The following is a 19806-nucleotide window of genomic DNA, read 5'->3' on the forward strand; positions in this document are numbered from 1 at the left end:
ATACTTAACTTTTACTAACGATTATTTTTTGGTCGCCCACATTGGTCGCTACAAAACCTTTCTCTGGTTGAAACTATGTTTTAACTAGGGTGAATTATTTTAAAAGTACATACACCATCGAGAACACCTCACGTTCAATGTGCAACAGTACTGAGTTCACGTTTTGAAATAGAAATAGAATTAGGATTAGAATCTCGGTTGTTTTAGAATTCAGTCGTCTAAATTAGAATGTTTATTTAAACGAAACAAACGTAATTGAAAACAGAGAAGCAGGAACCTTTCAAAGAGCCGTCCCTAACATGGGGTCTTGCACCAAACGGATTCTCCTGTTATTAATCTGCTTTTTCATCAGCGGTTCACTTGGAGTTTCTTACACGAAGACGGATTACCGTAAGTACTTTTGTTATTTTAGATTAAGGTTATTTATCTTCATTATCGAAAGTAGATTACACTTCCTATAAAATCGTCAAAAGTGTTAATCAGGCATGAGACGAGGGTGCATTGGCTGTTGATTTCTGGCTTCACTGTGCCATGAAGCAACAGGTCGACAGCCAATGCACCTATGATATGATGCCCTGGAGTAAAAGGTCGACAGCCCATGCCATACATCCAGTTCTGATCATGGTTTCCTTGAATACAAACGAGGTTCAAACCACATAATTTTACCTAGTACATAATATCTTGCTTATATCGACTTAAACGTTTAGAATTCAGTCATTAGGGAGTTTAAGCAGATACTACGACAACGGCAACGAGAATGTTATAAAACAATCAGATTTAATGAGCACAGCAAAGACTCTACAAGTGCATTAAAAATTTTGGTACATTTCTTTACCGTGCTCGGCCTAACAACAACGTAAAATTACTAAATTTAAAATTTTGTGGAGAACGTGAGCACATGAGGGCAAATTTTTCATTCTCTGTCTTAGCTTAAACACCGTTCCTACCAAATCTATTCAGCGGAATATTTCCGTTACATTGTACAAGTTGAAGGAATTAGAATAATCGCAAAGTAGCGCAAATAACGCCAACATGTATTTTCAAGAGACGTTTTCGTTGGCGTTGCCGTCGTGGTTGCTTAAAGTCCCTATTTGATATTCCTTCGCCGCAGAAATGAAGCGTAAAAGGACATATTAGATCTTTCTTGACAGTTCCTTTTTTACTATTAATTTTTGCAGCTGAACCGGGCAGATGTGAAACGGACGAGGATTGCGTGAAAGGAAAAGCAAGATGCATCTGGAGAGAGTGTCATTGTATCGAAAAATTTGCGGTTGGAGACGGTAAAACAAGATGCGAGACTTCAAGTCACGGGGACCGTAAGTAAACGGTTATTGGGTGTAAAAATGAAGGGAAGGATCTTGGGAGCTATGGGTATATTTATGCAATCATGTGTTATTTGTTTATCAGGAGCATCGGAGTTCCCGACGAGAGACACAGTTATGACCCTTAACATAGCAGTCGGTTGCTCTACCTGTAGAAGTATGCAATTAAAAAAAATCTCACTCGGCTCGAGTCTTCCCAGGGCTTGGTCAGCCGAGCTTCTGAAGCTATACGGAGGGTACTGGGTTCAACTACTGTCTTTCTTTGTAGTCCTATGGACAAAAGGAGGAAACTTTATTTTCAACATTAACTCAATGAAAGCAACATTCAACCTCTTTTTTATCACCGATGAATTTCGTAAACAAAACGCGCCACAAAACTATGTTATCTATTTGTTCCTTCTATATTTGCACACGTTTTGGATACCATATCTTATCAATTGCGCTTGTCAGGTCTTTCTAATGGATGCGTGTCTTCCACTAAAGTTGTCGTTTTGCTGCATTTTCAATGGCAGGAAAAGTAGAGGAAATATTTAGCTATTGTCCGTATTGATATCCTTAGTACCTTCTGATATTTGTATGCACGTAATTTGTCTGGCCAAAATGTTTCTTTCTTTTTTAAAAAAGAAAATGACATTGCAAACGTAATTAGAGCTGTTTTCAACCGAGTGTTATAAAAAACCCAAAGTAATTGCTTTGGCCAATCACAACAGACGCAAACAGGGCAATAAACCAATCAGATTAACTTGAAGCAAAGGCATTTTCGGGCGCCAGGGGCGGGAAAACGCGTTTGGGCAAAGCACAATTGGTTAAGGTTTTTTTCGTTTCTGGTTGAGAAAGTGGCGCGAGTTTTTAGTCAACCAATCACAAAACGACGGAAAGCACCAAACACTCTGTTAAAAGCCACTCTGCGCAAAATTGTAATAAGTTATTTTTGCTGCGACTATGAATTTTTGACAGGCTGGCTTGGGTGTCCAAAAGAAATGTACAGTACTCACGACCAATGTGGAGAGCCCGGCTCGTTTCCAATGCCAGCTTACAGAGACTCATACTGTGTGTGGCGCGTCAACGGTCACAGGCCAAGGATGTGCAAGTGTTTTCCGGGATATTTTGGAAGAGCAGGGCTCCCTTTCTGTATGAGCGCCAAAGGTAAATAAAATCTGATAATGCATCTCAGAGTGTGTAACGTTGAGGAAAGTACTTGAAATGTCCGCTTAACACAGGTTTCGTGTAGCAAAATGGCATAATAGGGGAGCATTAGCAAAAATGTCAAGTGTATGTGAAAAATCGTGGAGTTTAAGTCTAAGAGATTGCACCCAAGTTTAGAAAGAGAAAGAAAAAAGTAGTTGTCGTGTGTTAAGAAAATTTCACGTCCTAGTTGTGTAGTGACGGCAAAGAAATGTACCAAAAAGTGTTATGCACGTGCAGAGCAGCGTCGTAAAGAAGGGTCTGCTGAATATAGGTTTATTCAAGAGAAAATAATGGCGGAGAGGGAGACCCCCAGTATAGCCCTTGTGATATGAGAATTTCACTTAAGCGCGCTCTTTTTAGAAATCGTGAAAACGGGTCTGTTTTCTGAGACGTCCGCAAACGTATGTAGAAGCCTGTAAACGCCACTTAGGAAAACCATACTGAATATTCAACTTCCGCCATTACACAATGCGACGTTGGCACGCTTAGTTGACTTCCTGTGAAGTCACACTGACCTATTGCTGACGTCTAGGCAAACCAACTTCCGTTTAGACGAAAATAAATTAAGGGAAATTCACATATCCTTCTCTGGGGAAGAAAATTTAGGGGCCCCAATTGGGGTCGGGTTACTACAAGGTATGCACTTAATCATGTTAATACAGACTAGATTTCAAAGTCCTTGTCAATCCATGATTATGATAAGGACTAGTGATAATGGCTAACATGTTTTGTAAGAGACACAAGTTTTTCTAGTTTAACACTAGTTTAACTAGTTTAACCGTGTTTTTAAGAAGTTTGAGGTGCGATGTTATTTTACAAGTTGTGGTCACGGGCTCGGGGCCAGGCAGAACATCCCATAGTTCTCTTGGAGATTCAAGCTGTAATTCCATTTCGGCAAATTTTAATTATACTTAAAGGCGGTGCCTACTAATACAGAGATATTTTTGCGCAGTTTATGACTATGCGGGAAGAGCAAATCTTAGCAAGTACAACTGGAATCCGAAAAGAAAATGTTGCTGTGGCATGTTTTTCCCAAATTGAAGCTTTATTATCTCTGAAAAATGCATAGTTACCCCCAATTTTCTTTATGGATACCAAGAGCACTTGCTAAGTTCTGCTTTCTCCGCATAGTTTCTCCGCGCAAAAATATCCATGTATTCGTAGGTACCACCAATAGGAACCCCGAGTATCTCGAGATGCGCAGAACTTATGCGCAGCAACAAAACTAGGAACCGTCCTTAAAGCAAGACTTCTTATTAGCACCGAAGGCTTAGTTTGCGTCCTATATTGGCTACTTTAATAAAATATTTTAGTATCCATGCGCTACAAAGGCGCCTGAAGATAATAATAATATTGGAAGAGGATACATGTAACTAGGCAAAACTCCTGAAAACATCTCGGGCTAGAAAACCTATTTTACGGGCACCGTATACCTATAACCAGAAATTCGATTTTTAAGAGTTTTGAAAGTTGAAACGTACTTTAACGTATGAGTACTTAACAATATTAAAAGCCAAATTAGACTAATCAGTTCATTAAGAATTACAGCCCATGGATAGACAACGGATTTTAAAAATTCTTCTCGGGCCATCGGAGGCCAGTGCGGTAAGACTCAGTTCGTGAAACAACTGAGATGAGTTTTGGTTTGGCTTCTGATCAGCTGTGAAATTGGCGCGAGTTGTTTTTAACCAATCACAGGGTGCGCGTGGTAAGTAGAACTCATCTGAGGACGGGATAAGATGAACCTTTAGGGAATAAAATAGCAAACGGCTCTATATTTTTACTTTGTTCTTTATACAGTTGTCGATAAAGATGGACACACACCCTGCATTACTGATCGTAACTGTAACGAGTTTGCTAAGTGTCTGGAGAACAAATGTTATTGCAATGATGGCTACGTAGGGAACGGCGACAAATGTTTAGGTAAGTGATATTTGATCAGAGTAAAAGGAAAGCGAGTTTTTAAAGAAAATATAAATGAAAATGGAAGGCACGAGATCGTAGAGCGTACGCTTTCACTTTTGCGTTTCTTTTTTCGAACGTTGTCTTTATTTTTGAACTGTTAATCTACAGAATCGTGCTGATGAAATAGCTAATTCATGTAACACAAACCTTAATATAGTGGGAAAAACCATAGAGTGAGGTATTTATTTCTACACTACATTTCTCCTGTGATTAACATAACCTCGTTCCTAGGATTTTCCTTTGGAAACTGGTAGGTTGTTTTACCTACCAATTTACAAGAGAAAAGCACTAGAAACGGCTTTGTGATTAGCATTCAACACTAATCTGAATTGAAATGGGTATGGATTTTATAAGGCAGATGAATACTGGAAAATTGCATTCTATGGTCTGAAACATTGCCAGGGTTTGGATAACTAAGCATCGCATTCTCATCAGAAATTCCAAGGGGTACCGCTCGCCCCTCCCCACCCGGGGACGGACGGCTAAAGCATATGGTTCTTTTCACTAAATGAACCCCTTTAATAACGCTTTGAGCTTGGCTGTTCAATCCAGGTATAGAAATATTGTCATCTTCCTTGTGATTTCTTCACAAATGCATATCCTATCTCCCTAACCCTAAATCCAAGGTTTCTAGACTGGTTTTAGCGTTTGAATTATGCCCAGCTAACCGTAATGGAAACCCTCACCCTACTGTACGGGGCTGTACGTCCCTTTGCTGTCAGCCAGGTGGATAGGCTCTGATGGCGTGCTAAATTGCTAAAGTTAGTACTTTCAGGTTTTTTCAGGCGAAATGTTGGCCTCTTAAAAGCCGCGTAGCTGTGGGAAGTGATACAGTGGCTGTCGAGCTCAGGTTGTATGGCCATAGTGCCATGAACCACAGTTCGACGACCACTGCAACCATGATGCCGAGGAACCAGAGGTCGATAACCCCTGCACAAATCATGTCACAGATTGTTTCCAGCCTTGATTTGCGTGAGAAATCATCATATTGGTCTCTAATAGTATAATTTAGGAATTTAATTTACGTATGCTATAGTTACACTGTCTATATCTACGGTTCTGCAAATATAGTTAATTGTTGTGGGTAGTGCACTGTATAGTGCTCTACTCATTATGTCGTCAGTCATGTAAGAGTGAGTGAGTGAGTGAGTGAATGAGTGAGTGAGTGAAAACAAGTCCACAGCGCGTGCACAACACTACCCACATGTACGCAATGCGTACCTATTTTTGTTGTTATTGTTAACTGCAAACTTTATCTTTTGTTTTGTTTTTGTGTTTTTTTCAGTTGGTGAACACGGACAGACCGCCTGCAGTAAGGATTCGCACTGCCCCTTCTATTCGAGCTGTGTTGAAAAAAAGTGCAAGTGCAAAGGCGATCTTGTGGGGACTGGAGGGTTGTGTGAACTTGGTAGGCAAATCTAGACAACTAATCCTCATTTATTATCAGTGCTTAAGAGAGAATGAGATACCTCATCCTCTCTTGGTGTTCTAAAACTCATCTCAGTGTGTCATCTGAATACGTAATCCGCGCGAACTCGTCAGTAACCTATAGCCACCCTCTCTTTTGACTCGTCACGCAATCTTTCCTCATTGGGGTGGAAAGATTGCGTGACAAGCCAGAAGAGCGTCTGATAGGGAGGCTATCAGTAACCGTGCCAGCTCGGGCAATCGCAACCTCGTTCCCAGGGAAAAGTCATGGAAACGAGGTTGATGTAATCGGCAAGCCGTTAAATTCGTTTTTTTCACTTCAAGCCACAATTTTGGTGCAGAACACTGATCAAAACAAGCCGCTCTTCAGGGATTTGTAATTTTTCAACAAATACAACTACTCTTTAAATCACTGGAGGTGCTTGAAATTTTACCATAATGAATCGTTTACCCCCGGTTTACCCCTTGCTGCATCAACAACCTGACAGGATTTTCTGACTTTTTAGCAAAGCCAATTGACTGCACTACTCATGAGTTCTGTGGTGCTGACGCCAGCTGTATAAATAAAAAATGCATCTGCAAAGGAAAAACTGTAGGAAATGGAGAACAATGCCGAGGTGAGTCTATAAAATCTTTTCGCGGGGGGCGGCGGGGGGGGGGGGGGTGTAATTCCTTACGTAGGCTAGTATGTGCAGCTCTAAGGGATATGGTTTTCTATCCGTTTGGGTCTTCAAATGGGTATAGATTTTGACTATCTTGGGCTGAAAGTCTGAAAACGGGTGTGGATTTTACAGACACAAAATCATAAGTTTTGATCTGAAATTTTAGTCTGGATCAACTAGTCGGCATACCCCCCATCAAAAATTCCAAGAAGTAACACCCAGAATTTATTACTGCATGTTAAATACCACTTTTAGTCAACGTAATCAAAACCGGGAGTTGTCTCCAGCTCAATGCTCGCAAGATGCATCCTTTCAATGTACTGCATTCAACCTTTACTTTGAAACTTACACAGTCCTTTCTTGCTGTCCAGTAGGCCAGATAGTAGGGTCTAATTTAAGCCTAGTTTCCACTTCAAAGTCAGTATTACACTGTCAATATGACGGGATACACACAACATTCGCATGTACATATGCAATACTGGATTGAAAGTATACCTGCGCTTTTTTCATGCTGAGTCCCGCCAAACCAAAAGCACAAACAAAAGAATAAGGAAGAAGATTTTCTTGTACTTGTGTCGATCTTTTAAAGCGGTTTTCAGTTGAGTGTCGAAAGTAATTTCGCGTTTGCTGTGGTTTTGCTTTACTAGACTCTATGATTGCTCGGCAAAGCTCTTGCCATTTTCTCAACCAATGGGAAGCCAAACCAAAATCAATCGTGCTTGGTCGCGCGCGTTTTCACGCGCTTGATACAGGTTACGTGTATTTGCTTTGCGTTCTGATTGGCTGATTGTGCTGTTTACATCTGTTGTGATTGGCCAGAGAAATTACTTTGGTTTTGGTTTTACAACACTGAATTGAAAACCGCTCTATACCTGTAAGTGCTTAAAAACAAGTGGATGTCATTGAGGTTTTTCTGATACTAGTCTTGGCAATTTGTTTATGATCATAGATTACCAGCCTTGCCCAGAAGGTAAAAATTACTGCGGAGACAGCAAAGTTTGTCTGATTGATCCTTTGTTTCCTGAAAAATGCGCTGGTAAGTGCACTGTCAGTGCTATCACTCCATAAGTCATGCTGATTGGCTGGTTAGTTGCCATGTCTTTCTACATTGGCGTGGAAGTATCACTCAAGAATGTTACCTTTAAACTAAGGAGGCGCAGTGGTGTAGTGGTCTAAGCGGTAGCGTGGGACTTTCAATCGGACCGTAGGAAGATCGGGAGGGCGGGAAAGGGGGGTGTTTCGAGGCTTGGTTGCTCCACATTATCATTCTTCACCCAGGAGTATAAATGGGTACCGGCGACATACTGCTGGGGTTAACCCTGCGATATGGACTAGTATCCCATCCATGAAAGAGTAGCAATACTCCTAGTTGCTTCATGCTACAGAAGTCGGGTTAAGCTCCGCTCGTTTGCGAAACTTAGGCCGTAATGTGACTTTACCTCTACCTACAAACAAAGGTAACGTCTATTTGTAAGAAAAAAAGTCTGTGACAACCTAATTCTTGGATAGGCTTTAGCCGGGAAACACGTAGAACTCTTCTGGGACTTAAGTTCTGAATTTTCTCATATCAAGCAACTGGCAACTACTTCCCACCCCCTCCCCCCTAAAACGGTGTTTGCGACCATCAAAAAGGATCTTTGCTCTACAGATTGGCTAAGGCCCCGTCCACAATAATTCACATGAAAAATTATGCGTTTTCAACTTTATCCGGATTATTGTGAACGAGACCTTAAAGAGCTTGCTACTCTTTCCCTGACAGAACCATTAGTTTTGCTTGGTTTAGAACTTCGAAGTACTTGCTACAAAAAACCCATCATTTTTATAACGAAGTGTGAAAGCAGTCAATACAAGGTAGCCGCAGTTTTAAACAACCTTCCAACTTGAATTCTCTTAAAACTATGCACCATTTAATTCCTTTCTTTATGGGAAGAAAGTCAGTACTAATTTCTGTCAGTATACTAACTTTTAAAAGTCGTTGGCTGGCGCTCTGCTGCATGAAATTGGGTACCCTGTTGATTTCTCATGTATTTTCACAAACAATCATTTCAGCTTTAGACGAATGTGAGAAACAAGGCAAGTTTTGTCCTCGACTCTCAACCTGCGAAAAAAATGGAACTTATGATTGTGTCTGCATTAAAGGCCTTAGAATGGCAAATAAAGGTCAAGACAGGATATGTGAAGGTACGCAAGCATCTTCACTTTGTTAGTGATATTACTATCTTCCAATTTTTGGGAAGAATAAAGTGTACGATAGTATTAGCTGCAATATCAGTAGGAAATGAGTATGACTCTACAAAGGAAAAATTCTAAATCCTCAAGATCAACAAGGTTTGAACCCTTGATTCGAACTTCCACAATCAGGCTCTCATTTTCCCCATAAGTTTATCAGATACAGGAAGCTGTTGAAAGTTGTTACAATCTTCTCACCCATCACTTCACTTATAACCATTACATTAACCATATACCCATACATTCAGCTCATTTACCCCACCCTATGAATGCACTATCCGTTATTTCAGTTATACCGGTCCTGAATGTACCCATCCATCTTTTCATACATTTTCATACAATCACACAAAGTTAACCTTCATTCACAAATGAGACCAAAAATTCCCCCAATATTCAACTAAAAATCAGTAACAAAATCCCCCTGTTTAGTCATAAATTCAGTCCTATATTAACCTAAGTATTCACTCATCCTTTCACAAATAAATTCACCCGAGTATTCAACCACTGAGTCAATTATAAATTAAACCGCTCTACATTAATGGAACCTGTCCTCATGGACACCTTATCACGGACAGTAACAAAGAGAAACGTTTTTCAATAAAACGGCCAGGGGGTTCCGTGCTCAAAATTCCCTAAAGCATTTCAGGCCTGAAAACTATCTTAAGGGCACAATGCTCACTTTTACAAAATGGAGAAACACACGTGGCTAGTTTGTACGAAAAACTGCCACCGACCAATACGAAACGGGTCTGAAAAAAATCGGGAATTTGCACAAACGGACCACAGAGCCCGTCTCTCCAAAAGATCCCGATTACTTACCACGGCCGAAAACTGTTTCGTGTCTTCAGACAATGTCAACAACTATAGGGATTAAAAAGTTCAATCTGTACTGTCGAGTCTTCCATAAAAGGGCCCCGAGACCCATAGCCGCGGTAGAGACAACCGAGGTAGTTGCTTCGGTAAACGTTTCCAAGCTCAGCATGTTCAAGACATTTGGAATGTTGTTACAACCTTTCCATTGAAAACATTAAGGTTCTCGAGCAATGATTTTAGAAAGATTTTAAATAGGCAAGGAAGGATTTTGGCGATCGCCAGCCACAGTTTGGCTATCTGATAGAGCGGAAGAAGTTTATTCTCCCCAGAAGCGAGTCGAGCTATACGCATTAATTTATCTGCTGTCAAATTAATCTAATTAAAGTTTATGGCGAGCGCTTGAGTTTATCGCCGTTAAGGAAACGCACATTGCTGTTTTTGTTTTTTGTCGTGCTGTGCTGAATTTTCTTGTTTCACTACTGTCTCGATTAAAATTTTGGTCTTGCTACCGGTCTCAGTAGCGGCGTTGGAGCGCTTTAGGAGTACAACATTTAAACGACTTTTTGGCCAGGGGAGGCGGGTATTTGGACAAGCCATTGTTCAAAACAAGTTCAATCGAGTTTTAAATTGATCGCCGCATTGCGCGAATGCGGAATATTTATCGCAGATATAGACGAATGCAAAGAGAATAAGAAAGCTTGCCCAGATGACGCTGTGTGTCAGAACACGTTTGGTGGACATGAGTGCATTTGCAAGAAAGATCATCGCTTGGACTGGACTGGCAAGTGTGTCTGTAAGTATATCACGTTTTGTGTTTTCTTCATCTACAAGCTGTAATTAAAAAAAAACCCTTCAAGATATCTTCTCCACTACTTCGGGCTGCATTACCGACGAATACGCCTAGCTCGCTCATTGACAATACGGACGCCTGGAGCGCTACACTGCACCTTGGATGTGTAAGCGGCTAATTTGATATTACCAACAGTTTGGTTGTCATGTTTATAAAATCAAAGACCCCACGACGAAAAGTAGTTTACCATAGCTTATGAGGGGACAAACAGTTACGAAAGAAAAGATATTTAGGAGCGAGTTTACTCAAGTAAACACGTCTCAATTAACAGCAATAACGCTAATTTTTTAATCAGATTCTAATGACAACTTGAAGCAAAATCACGCAAAAACTACAAAGGCAACAAAATGTGCAAATCGGTGCCAAGCGCGGGAAATTGTGTGGCCGATGTGGCAGTGGCATGGGAAAATGTTTGCAGCTAATGCCAAATACAGGAAAATGTACAGCTGGTACCAATGCAAGCGCGGGAAAATGTGCAGCCGGTACCAAGTGCGGGAAAATGTTTGCTGCTAGTATTCATCGCAGGAAAACGTGCAAGTGGGGCAATATTAAAAACTACAGGATAACATTTAGTCGGTGTGGCAGTGCAGGAAAACGTGTGGGGATGCGAGAAAATGTGGCATCAATGTTATGCACAGGGAAACATGTAACCAGTATCAAATATGAGAAAATATTTAATTGGTCCTATACCTGTGGTACGGGCGTGAATTGTTAATTATCTAACGAGGCAAAGTTTTCTCTTCATTTCAGTAATGAATGAATGCGATAAGAGAGGTATGACATGTCCATTTGGAAGCAATTGTAAAGCAATCCCAAGTCAAAGCCAATCCAAATCCTATGACTGCTTCTGCAGTGAAGGTTTTAAGGCAATCAGGTCCGGAGAGAAAGTTACAAGTTGCGAAGGTAAAAGAGTTTAACAGTTTTGGTCCAGTGTACAGTCAACTCTCGCCTTGCGGACACCTCGCTATTACGGACACCCCGATAATATGAACTGCAGCAAATTGGTGGCAAAAACATATTAGAGGCGTCTGATTGAAATAAATTAGTCCCGCTGTTACGGACACTTACTTGCACTGTCCGTAACAAAGGGAGTTGACTGCAACTATCTTAAGAAATTGATAACCTTATGATAAAGACTGAATTGAATTGAGAGAGGATGTGCAATATTCAGGGCTTAATGATTTACTTAAAAATCTTTTGACTTGCTCTGTTAAAAATTGAGTCCTTTATTTAAAGGGGGTAGCACTAAATACTACATATAACTAATAAAATTGTGGACTTCTATCTGACAAATGAAAACTGTAATATTAAAACTATCGTATAGCAGTATGAACAAAACGCTAATGTTTGCTAACATTCCAAGACACACAAATTGGTCCACGTTTCTTAAAACTATGGGTAAAAATGAGTCGACAATGATCGTTTCTTAAAAAAATTATCCCGAAGGGAACATTTGAAAGATACAAGCGGTCAGGATGAAAATTCACAATTCCTTAAAAAGTATCCATTTTTTATGACGCTTTTAATGCACGCCTTCTCTTGAACTTTATTTTTACGACGCCAAAATAAGTTCTTTCTGTGATTTCGTATCAACCGAAAAATGACATGTTTACGAAAGACAAAAAAACCTCCCGTTATACTGCTGACTAAAACATAAGCAAGAGAGATAATTCTGCTCCCTTTGAAGAGACGTGTGACTTACGTTAGGACAACAAAGATCTAGATTCGCTTAAGGTAGTAACTATAAGCAAACAGTCTTGTCTGTGTCATGTTGCAATACGAGATGATACTTTCTCCCAATACAGACAACAATGAATGTTTAACAGGCGAATCCAGGTGTTCTGGTGACCGCTGTAAAAACACTATGGGTTCGTACACTTGCGTACCGTGTCTCCCAGGATTCACTGAGAGCAAGAATGGACATTGTGTTGGTAAGCATGCTTTGTAGATGAGTGCTTACTATGACACCGTCTGTTCAAAGCTCTATTTTGGCCATGGTTTTTGAGACTTTTTACAAAACTTTGAGTTTGACCAAGAAACGATTTCATTTTCTTTTGATTACGTACATCTCACATTGTACACCTCAAAAGACAGCCAAATAAGTACAACAAATTCTACCATTATACAGTCTGGGGGAATGGATACTTGTAGATTTTGCCATTTTTACCTGACTGTAATGGTTTGGTCTCCTGGTGTAAAATTGGTCTGGTTGTCAAGGAAACAGAGAGCATCCTAGCACACTTCAAATTTCTGAGTAGAAGCCCAGGGCTTCTATTTGTTCAAACGTCTCTTTCAGGGTCTTATTTTCGGGGAAGACGTGTTTTACATTTTGGGGGCTTAATATTATTGTGATTAAAACTTGATTAGACTTGGAAGTGAAACAATCAGTATTAAAGTGCACATTACTACTGCAACAGTGACGGCTAAAAAAATCTAACAATATTTTCGCTATTTTTAGGGACAATTAAGGGGGCATGTAACTGTGACAGTGAAACTGAGGACTGTCGCTATGGAAAATGTAGATGTAAAAGAGGACATAAAAGGAACAAGCAAGGACGCTGTGTGTTGCCACCAGGTAATGAAAAAATAACAACAACAAAACAGAAAGGAAATTTTGAAGGCAAAAAACAGAGAAGTATAAGCTAATGTCTCGTACTAACTTTGTGGACGCCTCACGAAATATAAAGGTTAATTAAGTTAGGTTAATAAGTTCACATCCGTGGATTCTGACCAGAGAAATGATATAGAGTCTGCTTGCTTCTGTTTTTTTGGTGGCATGATCATGATTGAGGCAAATGTGACGGACGTATTATTACGGATACATACAGCAACAAAAACAGGGACGGTTTATTTCCTTCCGTAATAAAGAGTGAAATACTGCGCAGCGAAGTTAATTAATAAGAATTTAAAGATTATAAAATCGACGCTGTAAAGAGAGTTTTAACCGACGTTTCGGCAATGCTGCCTTCTTCAGGGTACAAAACTAAACCGTTTAGGAGTTTATTTCCTTCTGTGTGTTCAGTCGAGCAGTTTTCACAGTAATGTTTAAAACACCAGCAGCAGTGTTTTATCGGAATTTAAAACCATGAGGTGCAGCCGAGTGGTTTTAGACCCGATACAAACATGTGCTGCGAGTTTTTTGAACGGCTTAAAAAACATTCCTGGAAAAGCGTGTGTCAAGAGAGTTCATAACAATGATGCTTTTATGAACGTTGGAAATTAGCATACGAGAAAAAACATTAAATACCGCATACTAATAAGGAGGAGGTTTTATCGGATATAAAACCACTGCATGTGATGTTTTATCGACCATTTGATAGGTCAATGGGCTTATGAATTATTAACGAGTTTTCAAAATTAAAGGCAAATCACGAGAGACGCGTATTAAAACAAACCAAAGCAAACGTTGCATGGAACGCAAGTTGAACATTATTTTGCTTTGTCAGCTTTATCCAGGATTGGGAATCATAACACAAAGAAAAGAAACATATATAAGAAAACATATGACACTTCCTAAAGTGGAGAGCGCGAACAGGACACAAGTACCCATGCGAGACGCTTTCCGACAAATAAATATCTATAAAAACTAAATAAAACTAAATAAAAGTGGTAAAAAACATCTCAAAAAACATCTCATATATTTCTCATTTTTAAATCCAGGTTTAAGACGCGAAGTTAAGCCGACGGTCGCTGCCGGCCAATCTTCTCTCAGCAGTTATGCCAGTGTTTTACTCGTTGGATTCGTTGGATGCCTGTCCTTCACGACACAAGCAGTGACGTCTAATGCTTGATATTTTCCTTTGCTCTTTCGTTTCTCCATTTTTGCTAAATGCTGTCCCACTTAAAACTGAACTCGTTTCGCAGTCAGCTAGATTCGCCCATTATTTTTTTTTTAGTGTACCAGTAAGACTTTGTTAATTAGACTGGTTTGATTTCGATTGTAGCTTTTACAGTTGATTGGGACGTTTTTGGTTGGGATCTGTCGATTGTTACTATGATCTGTACAAGGCCTAATGGCATGATTTTTATTCCTGTATATGTTGTTAAGCACTCTATAAACTGAAATGAAAATTGCTAGCTTGGCTCCTATTTTTAAACCTGGTGATAAAGCTTTTTTTTCCAACTACAGGCCTATCTCGATTCTTCCTTGCTTCTCGAAATTCCTACAGAGGATTGTACACAATCGCATTTTTGCTTACCTTTACGAATTCGAAATTCTGTGTAATATCCAATACGGGTTTAGAAAAAAACACTCGAATTTTTCGCAACGATTGATCTATTCGGGAACATTTCTTCCGCTCTTGGTCATAAGGAGTGCGCACAATTAGAATAGAATTCCACAAAAAATTAATTCTATCTAATTTTAATACTATACACTCTAATTTGCTTAATTTTCATCCTAATACTATACAGTATGGATTTTCGTCCAATTTTCATCTTACTATTATACACTACGGATTTTGGTAAACTTTTCATCCTAATACTATACACTATCGATTTTGGCCCAATCTTCATACTAACACTACACAACGGATTTTGGCCTAATTTTTATCCTAATACTATACACTAAGGCTTCTTGCCTAATATTCATGCTAATACGATACACTATGGATTTTTGCTTACTTTTCATCATAATACTATACACTATGGATTTTTGCCTACTTTTTATCATAATACTATACACTATGGATTTTTGCCTAATATTCATCATAATACTATACGCTATGGATTTTTGCCTACTTTTTATCATAATACTATACACTATGGATTTTTGCCTAATATTCATCATAATACTAGTAGTAATCGAAGATTATAGTGCGTCGACTTAGGCCCTTAGGCACCCTACTGGGTTGCATTAATCATGTTAAGATTACAGGAACCTGTAAGTATAGTTGCCAAACATTACCTTCTTGTCTCGGAACAATTGTTAACAGCCGTTAGAAACGTTTTATGCTACCAGTCCCAGGTGTTTATAGGGCATCCTACCAAGGATGCGGCGAATATTTCAGAAAGAAAAGGATCTTACCTTGTCTTGTACTTTTCGTTTTGTACTTTTCGTAGCGACCACGAGGAACGGGATGAAACGCACGTGGGACGTTAAGATGCTATTGTGACGTTTTTATAATGAACGGTGAAAGAAAAGTTCCTTGGAGATGCATGACATGGCCACACTGAAGAAACGTCTGTGTTTTTTTAAACCATTTTTTCACTTTTTGATATTTATTTTTATATCAATCATATCCGATATACAACCTTTTCTCGATTTCTCGCGCTTAGTAACATGCATGTGCACAGAGGTAGATTCTTAGTACAAAAAGCGGTTTTCTCCACACTGAGCAAGGGTTATATACCCGAAACGCGCGCGCGCGCGCGTGTGTCTGTGTGTGTTTTTTCAAAACATTATTAATATCTTTTTTTATATCAATCCCATCCGATATACAATCCTATCCGATATACAACCTCTTTTCTCGATTACTCGCGCTTAGGAACATTTACAGCGGTAGGCTGCTGCCGCTGAACATTTACAGTGGTAGGCACTGGGTACGAAACGCGCTGGGCATGGGCTTTTACAGTTGATTGGCACTTTTTTGGTTGGGATCTGTCGCTTGTTACTATGATCTGTACAAGGACTGATTGCATGATTTTAATGCTTATTCCTATATATGTTGTTAAGCAATCTATAAACTGAAATGAAAATTGCTAGCTTGGCTCCTATTTTTGAACCTGGTGATAAAGCTTTTTTCCAACTACAGGCCTATCCCGATTCTTCCTTGCTTCTCGAAATTCCTACCGAGGATTGTACACAATCGCATTTTTGCTTACCTTTACGAATTCGAAATTCTGTGTAGCATCCAATACGGGTTTAGAAAAAAACACTCGAATTTTTCGCAACGATTGATCTATTCGGGAACATTTCTTCCGCTCTTGGTCATAAGGAGTGTGCACAATTAGAATAGAATTCCACAAAAAATTAATTCTATCTAATTTTAATACTATACACTCTAATTTGCTTAATTTTTATCCTAATACTATACAGTATGGATTTTCGTCCAATTTTCATCTTACTATTATACACTACGGATTTTGGCAAAATTTTCATCCTAATACTATACACTATCGATTTTGGCCCAATCTTCATACTAACACTATACATAACGGATTTTGGCCTAATTTTTATCCTAATACTATACACTAAGGATTCTTGCCTAATATTCATGCTAATACGATACACTATGGATTTTTGCTTACTTTTCATCATAATACTATACACTATGGATTTTTGTCTAATTTTCATCATAATACTAGACACTATGGATTTTTGCCTACTTTTTATCATAATACGATACACTATGGATTTTTGCCTAATTTTCATCCTTTAATACTATACACTATGGATTTTTGCCTAATTTTCATCCTTTAATACTATACACTATGGATTTTTGCCAAATTTTCATCCTTTAATCTATACACTATGGATTTTTGCCTAATTTTCATTTTAATACTATACACTATGGATTTTTGCCTGCTTTTTATCATAATACGATACACTATTGAATTTTTGCCTTATTTTCATCCTAATACTAAACACTTTGGTTTCTGGCCTAATTTTCAGTCTTACACCGTACACCTTGGTTTTTGGTCTATTTTTCATCATAAAATTATACACTTTGCGTTTTGGCTTAATTTTAACCCCAGGACTATATACACGTTTGTTTTCGGCTTAATTTTCATTCTAGTGCTATACACTTTGGTTTTTGACCTAATTTTTCTCCCAAAACTATGCACTTTGACTTTTGGCCGTTGTTTCGACCTAAAACTATGTGCTTTGGTTTTTGGCCTAATTTTCGTTCTTATACAATACCCTTTTATCCTTAGCCTAATTTGTAACAAACACTATACCCTTTGCATGGTTTTTGTCCTACTTCGTATCCCAATACTGTACACTTCGATTTTGCCTTTAATTTTTGTCCTAATACAATACACTAAAGTTTTAAACAAATTTTTCTTCCTTATGGGCTGCACTATGGATTGTGGCCCAATTTTCATCCTGATACTATACACTATGTATGTCCCTGGTCCCTTGGGAGGCCTAACAAGTGTCTCAGGGGAAATTTTACGGACACACTGATTCGATTGGAAACTTTTAAAAGAATATTTGTATTTCGTCCAAAAATCGACTTTTTTCCAAGGGGTAAGTCCATGGTTTCTGACTAGCAATGACCAAATTTTAAGGTCGGCATTTTTCGTTTGTTTCTGTCCCTAGTGGTCGTGTCGTAAAACTCCCTTGGGAATCAACTTTGAGTGCAAATAACGCCCTGACAAAAAAATTTCTGTTAAACTCTCACCCTGACTTTATCTTTTGTGGGCTATTTCTTTGTCCCTGGTCCCTTTGGAAACCTAAAACGTGTCTCAGGGAACGTTTTGGGACATACTGATTCGATTGGAAACATTTAAAAGAATATTTCTTTTTCCTCCAAAAATCGACCTTTTGCCAAGGGGTACCCCTACGGTTTTTGGTCAAAAATGGCAAAATTTTGAACTTGGCATTTATCACTCCTTTATGTCATTTTGGATCTCGGCGTGTCGTAAAACTCCCTTAGGGACCATTTTTAAGTGCAAATAACGCTCTGACAAAGAATTGGAAGAATTTTCTTTTTCGCCCGTATTCAGGCGGCTCCATCTGTTCTGAGCTATTTCTTTGTCCCTGGTCCCTTGGGAGACCTAAAACGTGTCTCATGGGACGTTTTGGGGCATACTGATTCGATTTAAAGCATTTAAAAGAGTATTAATTTTTCGTACAAAAATCGACTTTTTGTCAAGGGGTAAGCCCACGGTTTTTGGTCAAAAATGGCAACATTTTAAAGTTATCATTTTTCACTCCTTTATGTCATTTTGGATCTCGGCGTGTCGTAAACCTCCCTTAGAGATCATTTTTAAGTGCAAATAACGCTCTGACAAAGAATTGGAAGAATTTCCTTTATTGCCCTTATCTAAATTCCATCTCTTCTGGGCTAATTTTTTTTGTGCCTGGTCCCTTGCGAAACCTAAAACGTGTCTCACGGAACGTTTTGGGACATACTGATTCGACTAGAAAAAATTAAAAGAATATTTGTTTTACGTCTAAACATCGACTTTTTGCCCGCGGTTTTTGGTCAAAAATAGCAAAATTTTAAAGTTGGCATTTTTCACTTCTTTATGACATTTTGGATCTCGACGTGTTGAAATACTCCCGTAAGGATCCTTTTTAGGTACAATTAACGCATGGACAAAGAATTGGAAAATTTTTTTTGCCCTTATCCAGGCTCTATCTTTTCTGAGCTATTTCTTTGTCCCTGGTCCCTTGGGAGGCCTAAAAGTGTCTCAGGGGACGTTTTTGAACACACTGATTTGATTGGAACCTTTAAGAAGAATATTTGTATTTCGCTCAAAAATCGACTTTTTTCTAAGGGGTTAGTGCAAGGTTTTTGGTCAAAAATGGCCAAATTTTGAAGTCTGTGATTTTCACTTGTTTATGTCCCCACGGATCTCAGAGTGTTGCAAAACGCCCTTGGGAATCATTTTTTAGTGCAAATAACGCCCTGACAAAGAATTTTCTGTTTAACTCTCACCCTGACTTGATCTTTTGAGGACTATTTCTTTATTCCTGGTCCTTTGGGAGGCCTAAAAAGTGTCTCAGGGCACGTTTTTGGACACACTGATTTGATTGGAAGCTTTTAAAAGAATATTTGTATTTCGTCCAAAAATCGACTATTTTCTAAGAGGTTAGTCTAGGGTTTTTGGTCAAAAATGGCCAAATTTTGAAGTTTACATTTTTCACTTGTTTATGTCCCTAGGGATCTCAGAGTGTTGCAAAATGCCCTTGGGAATCATTTTTAAGTGCAAATAACGCCCTGACTAAGAATTTTCTGTTTAATTCTCACCCTGACTTGATCTTTTGTGGGCTATTTCTTTGTCCCTGGTCCCTTGAGAGGCCAAAAAAGTGTCTCAGGGACGTTTTTGGACACACTGATTCGATTGGAAGCTTTTAAAAGGATATTTGTATTTCGTCCAAAAATCGACTTTTTTCTAAGAGCTTAGTCCAGGGTTGGCCAAATTTTAAATTCTGGAGTTTTTTCTTGTTTATGTCCCTAGGGATCTTAGGGTGTCGCAAAACGCCCTTGGGAATCCTTTTTATGTGCAAATTACGCTCTGACAAAGAAATTTTCTGTTTAACACTCACCTTGACTTGATCTTTTGAGGGCTATTTCTTTATTCCTGGTCCCTTGGGAGGCCTAAAAAGTGTCTCAGGGGAGGTTTTTGGACACACTGATTTGAGTGGAAGCTTTTAGAAAAATATTTGTATTTCGTC

General features: G+C 38.9%; 1 protein-coding gene across 1 annotated transcript; it reads left to right on the forward strand.

Moving 5' to 3' along the window:
• The first annotated feature begins 245 nt into the window (after positions 1-245).
• On the forward strand, positions 246-14531 carry LOC146488826 (uncharacterized). Its single transcript, XM_085112443.1, has 13 exons — positions 246-390; positions 1179-1316; positions 2280-2468; positions 4311-4433; positions 5761-5883; positions 6410-6520; positions 7515-7601; positions 8615-8746; positions 10275-10400; positions 11208-11360; positions 12263-12388; positions 12916-13032; positions 14118-14531. Exons 1-13 carry the CDS (start codon positions 300-302, stop codon positions 14246-14248), a joined length of 1647 nt encoding a protein of 548 aa, XP_084968569.1. The 5' UTR covers positions 246-299; the 3' UTR covers positions 14249-14531.
• The last annotated feature ends 5275 nt before the right edge of the window (positions 14532-19806 follow it).

The sequence above is a fragment of the Pavona decussata genome, unplaced genomic scaffold, assembly GCF_977016875.1.
Source record: "Pavona decussata unplaced genomic scaffold, jaPavDecu1.1 SCAFFOLD_8, whole genome shotgun sequence".
In the NCBI taxonomy this organism is placed as follows: Eukaryota; Metazoa; Cnidaria; class Anthozoa; order Scleractinia; family Agariciidae; genus Pavona; species Pavona decussata.

Coding starts and splice junctions, on each gene's coding strand:
- LOC146488826 (XM_085112443.1), top strand. CDS start 300: ATGGGGTCTTGCACCAAACGGATTCTCCTGTTATTAATCTGCTTTTTC. Junction 2,469..4,310: donor TTTCTGTATGAGCGCCAAAG/GTAAATAAAATC, acceptor TTCTTTATACAG/TTGTCGATAAAGATGGACAC. Junction 10,401..11,207: donor CTGGACTGGCAAGTGTGTCT/GTAAGTATATCA, acceptor TCTTCATTTCAG/TAATGAATGAATGCGATAAG.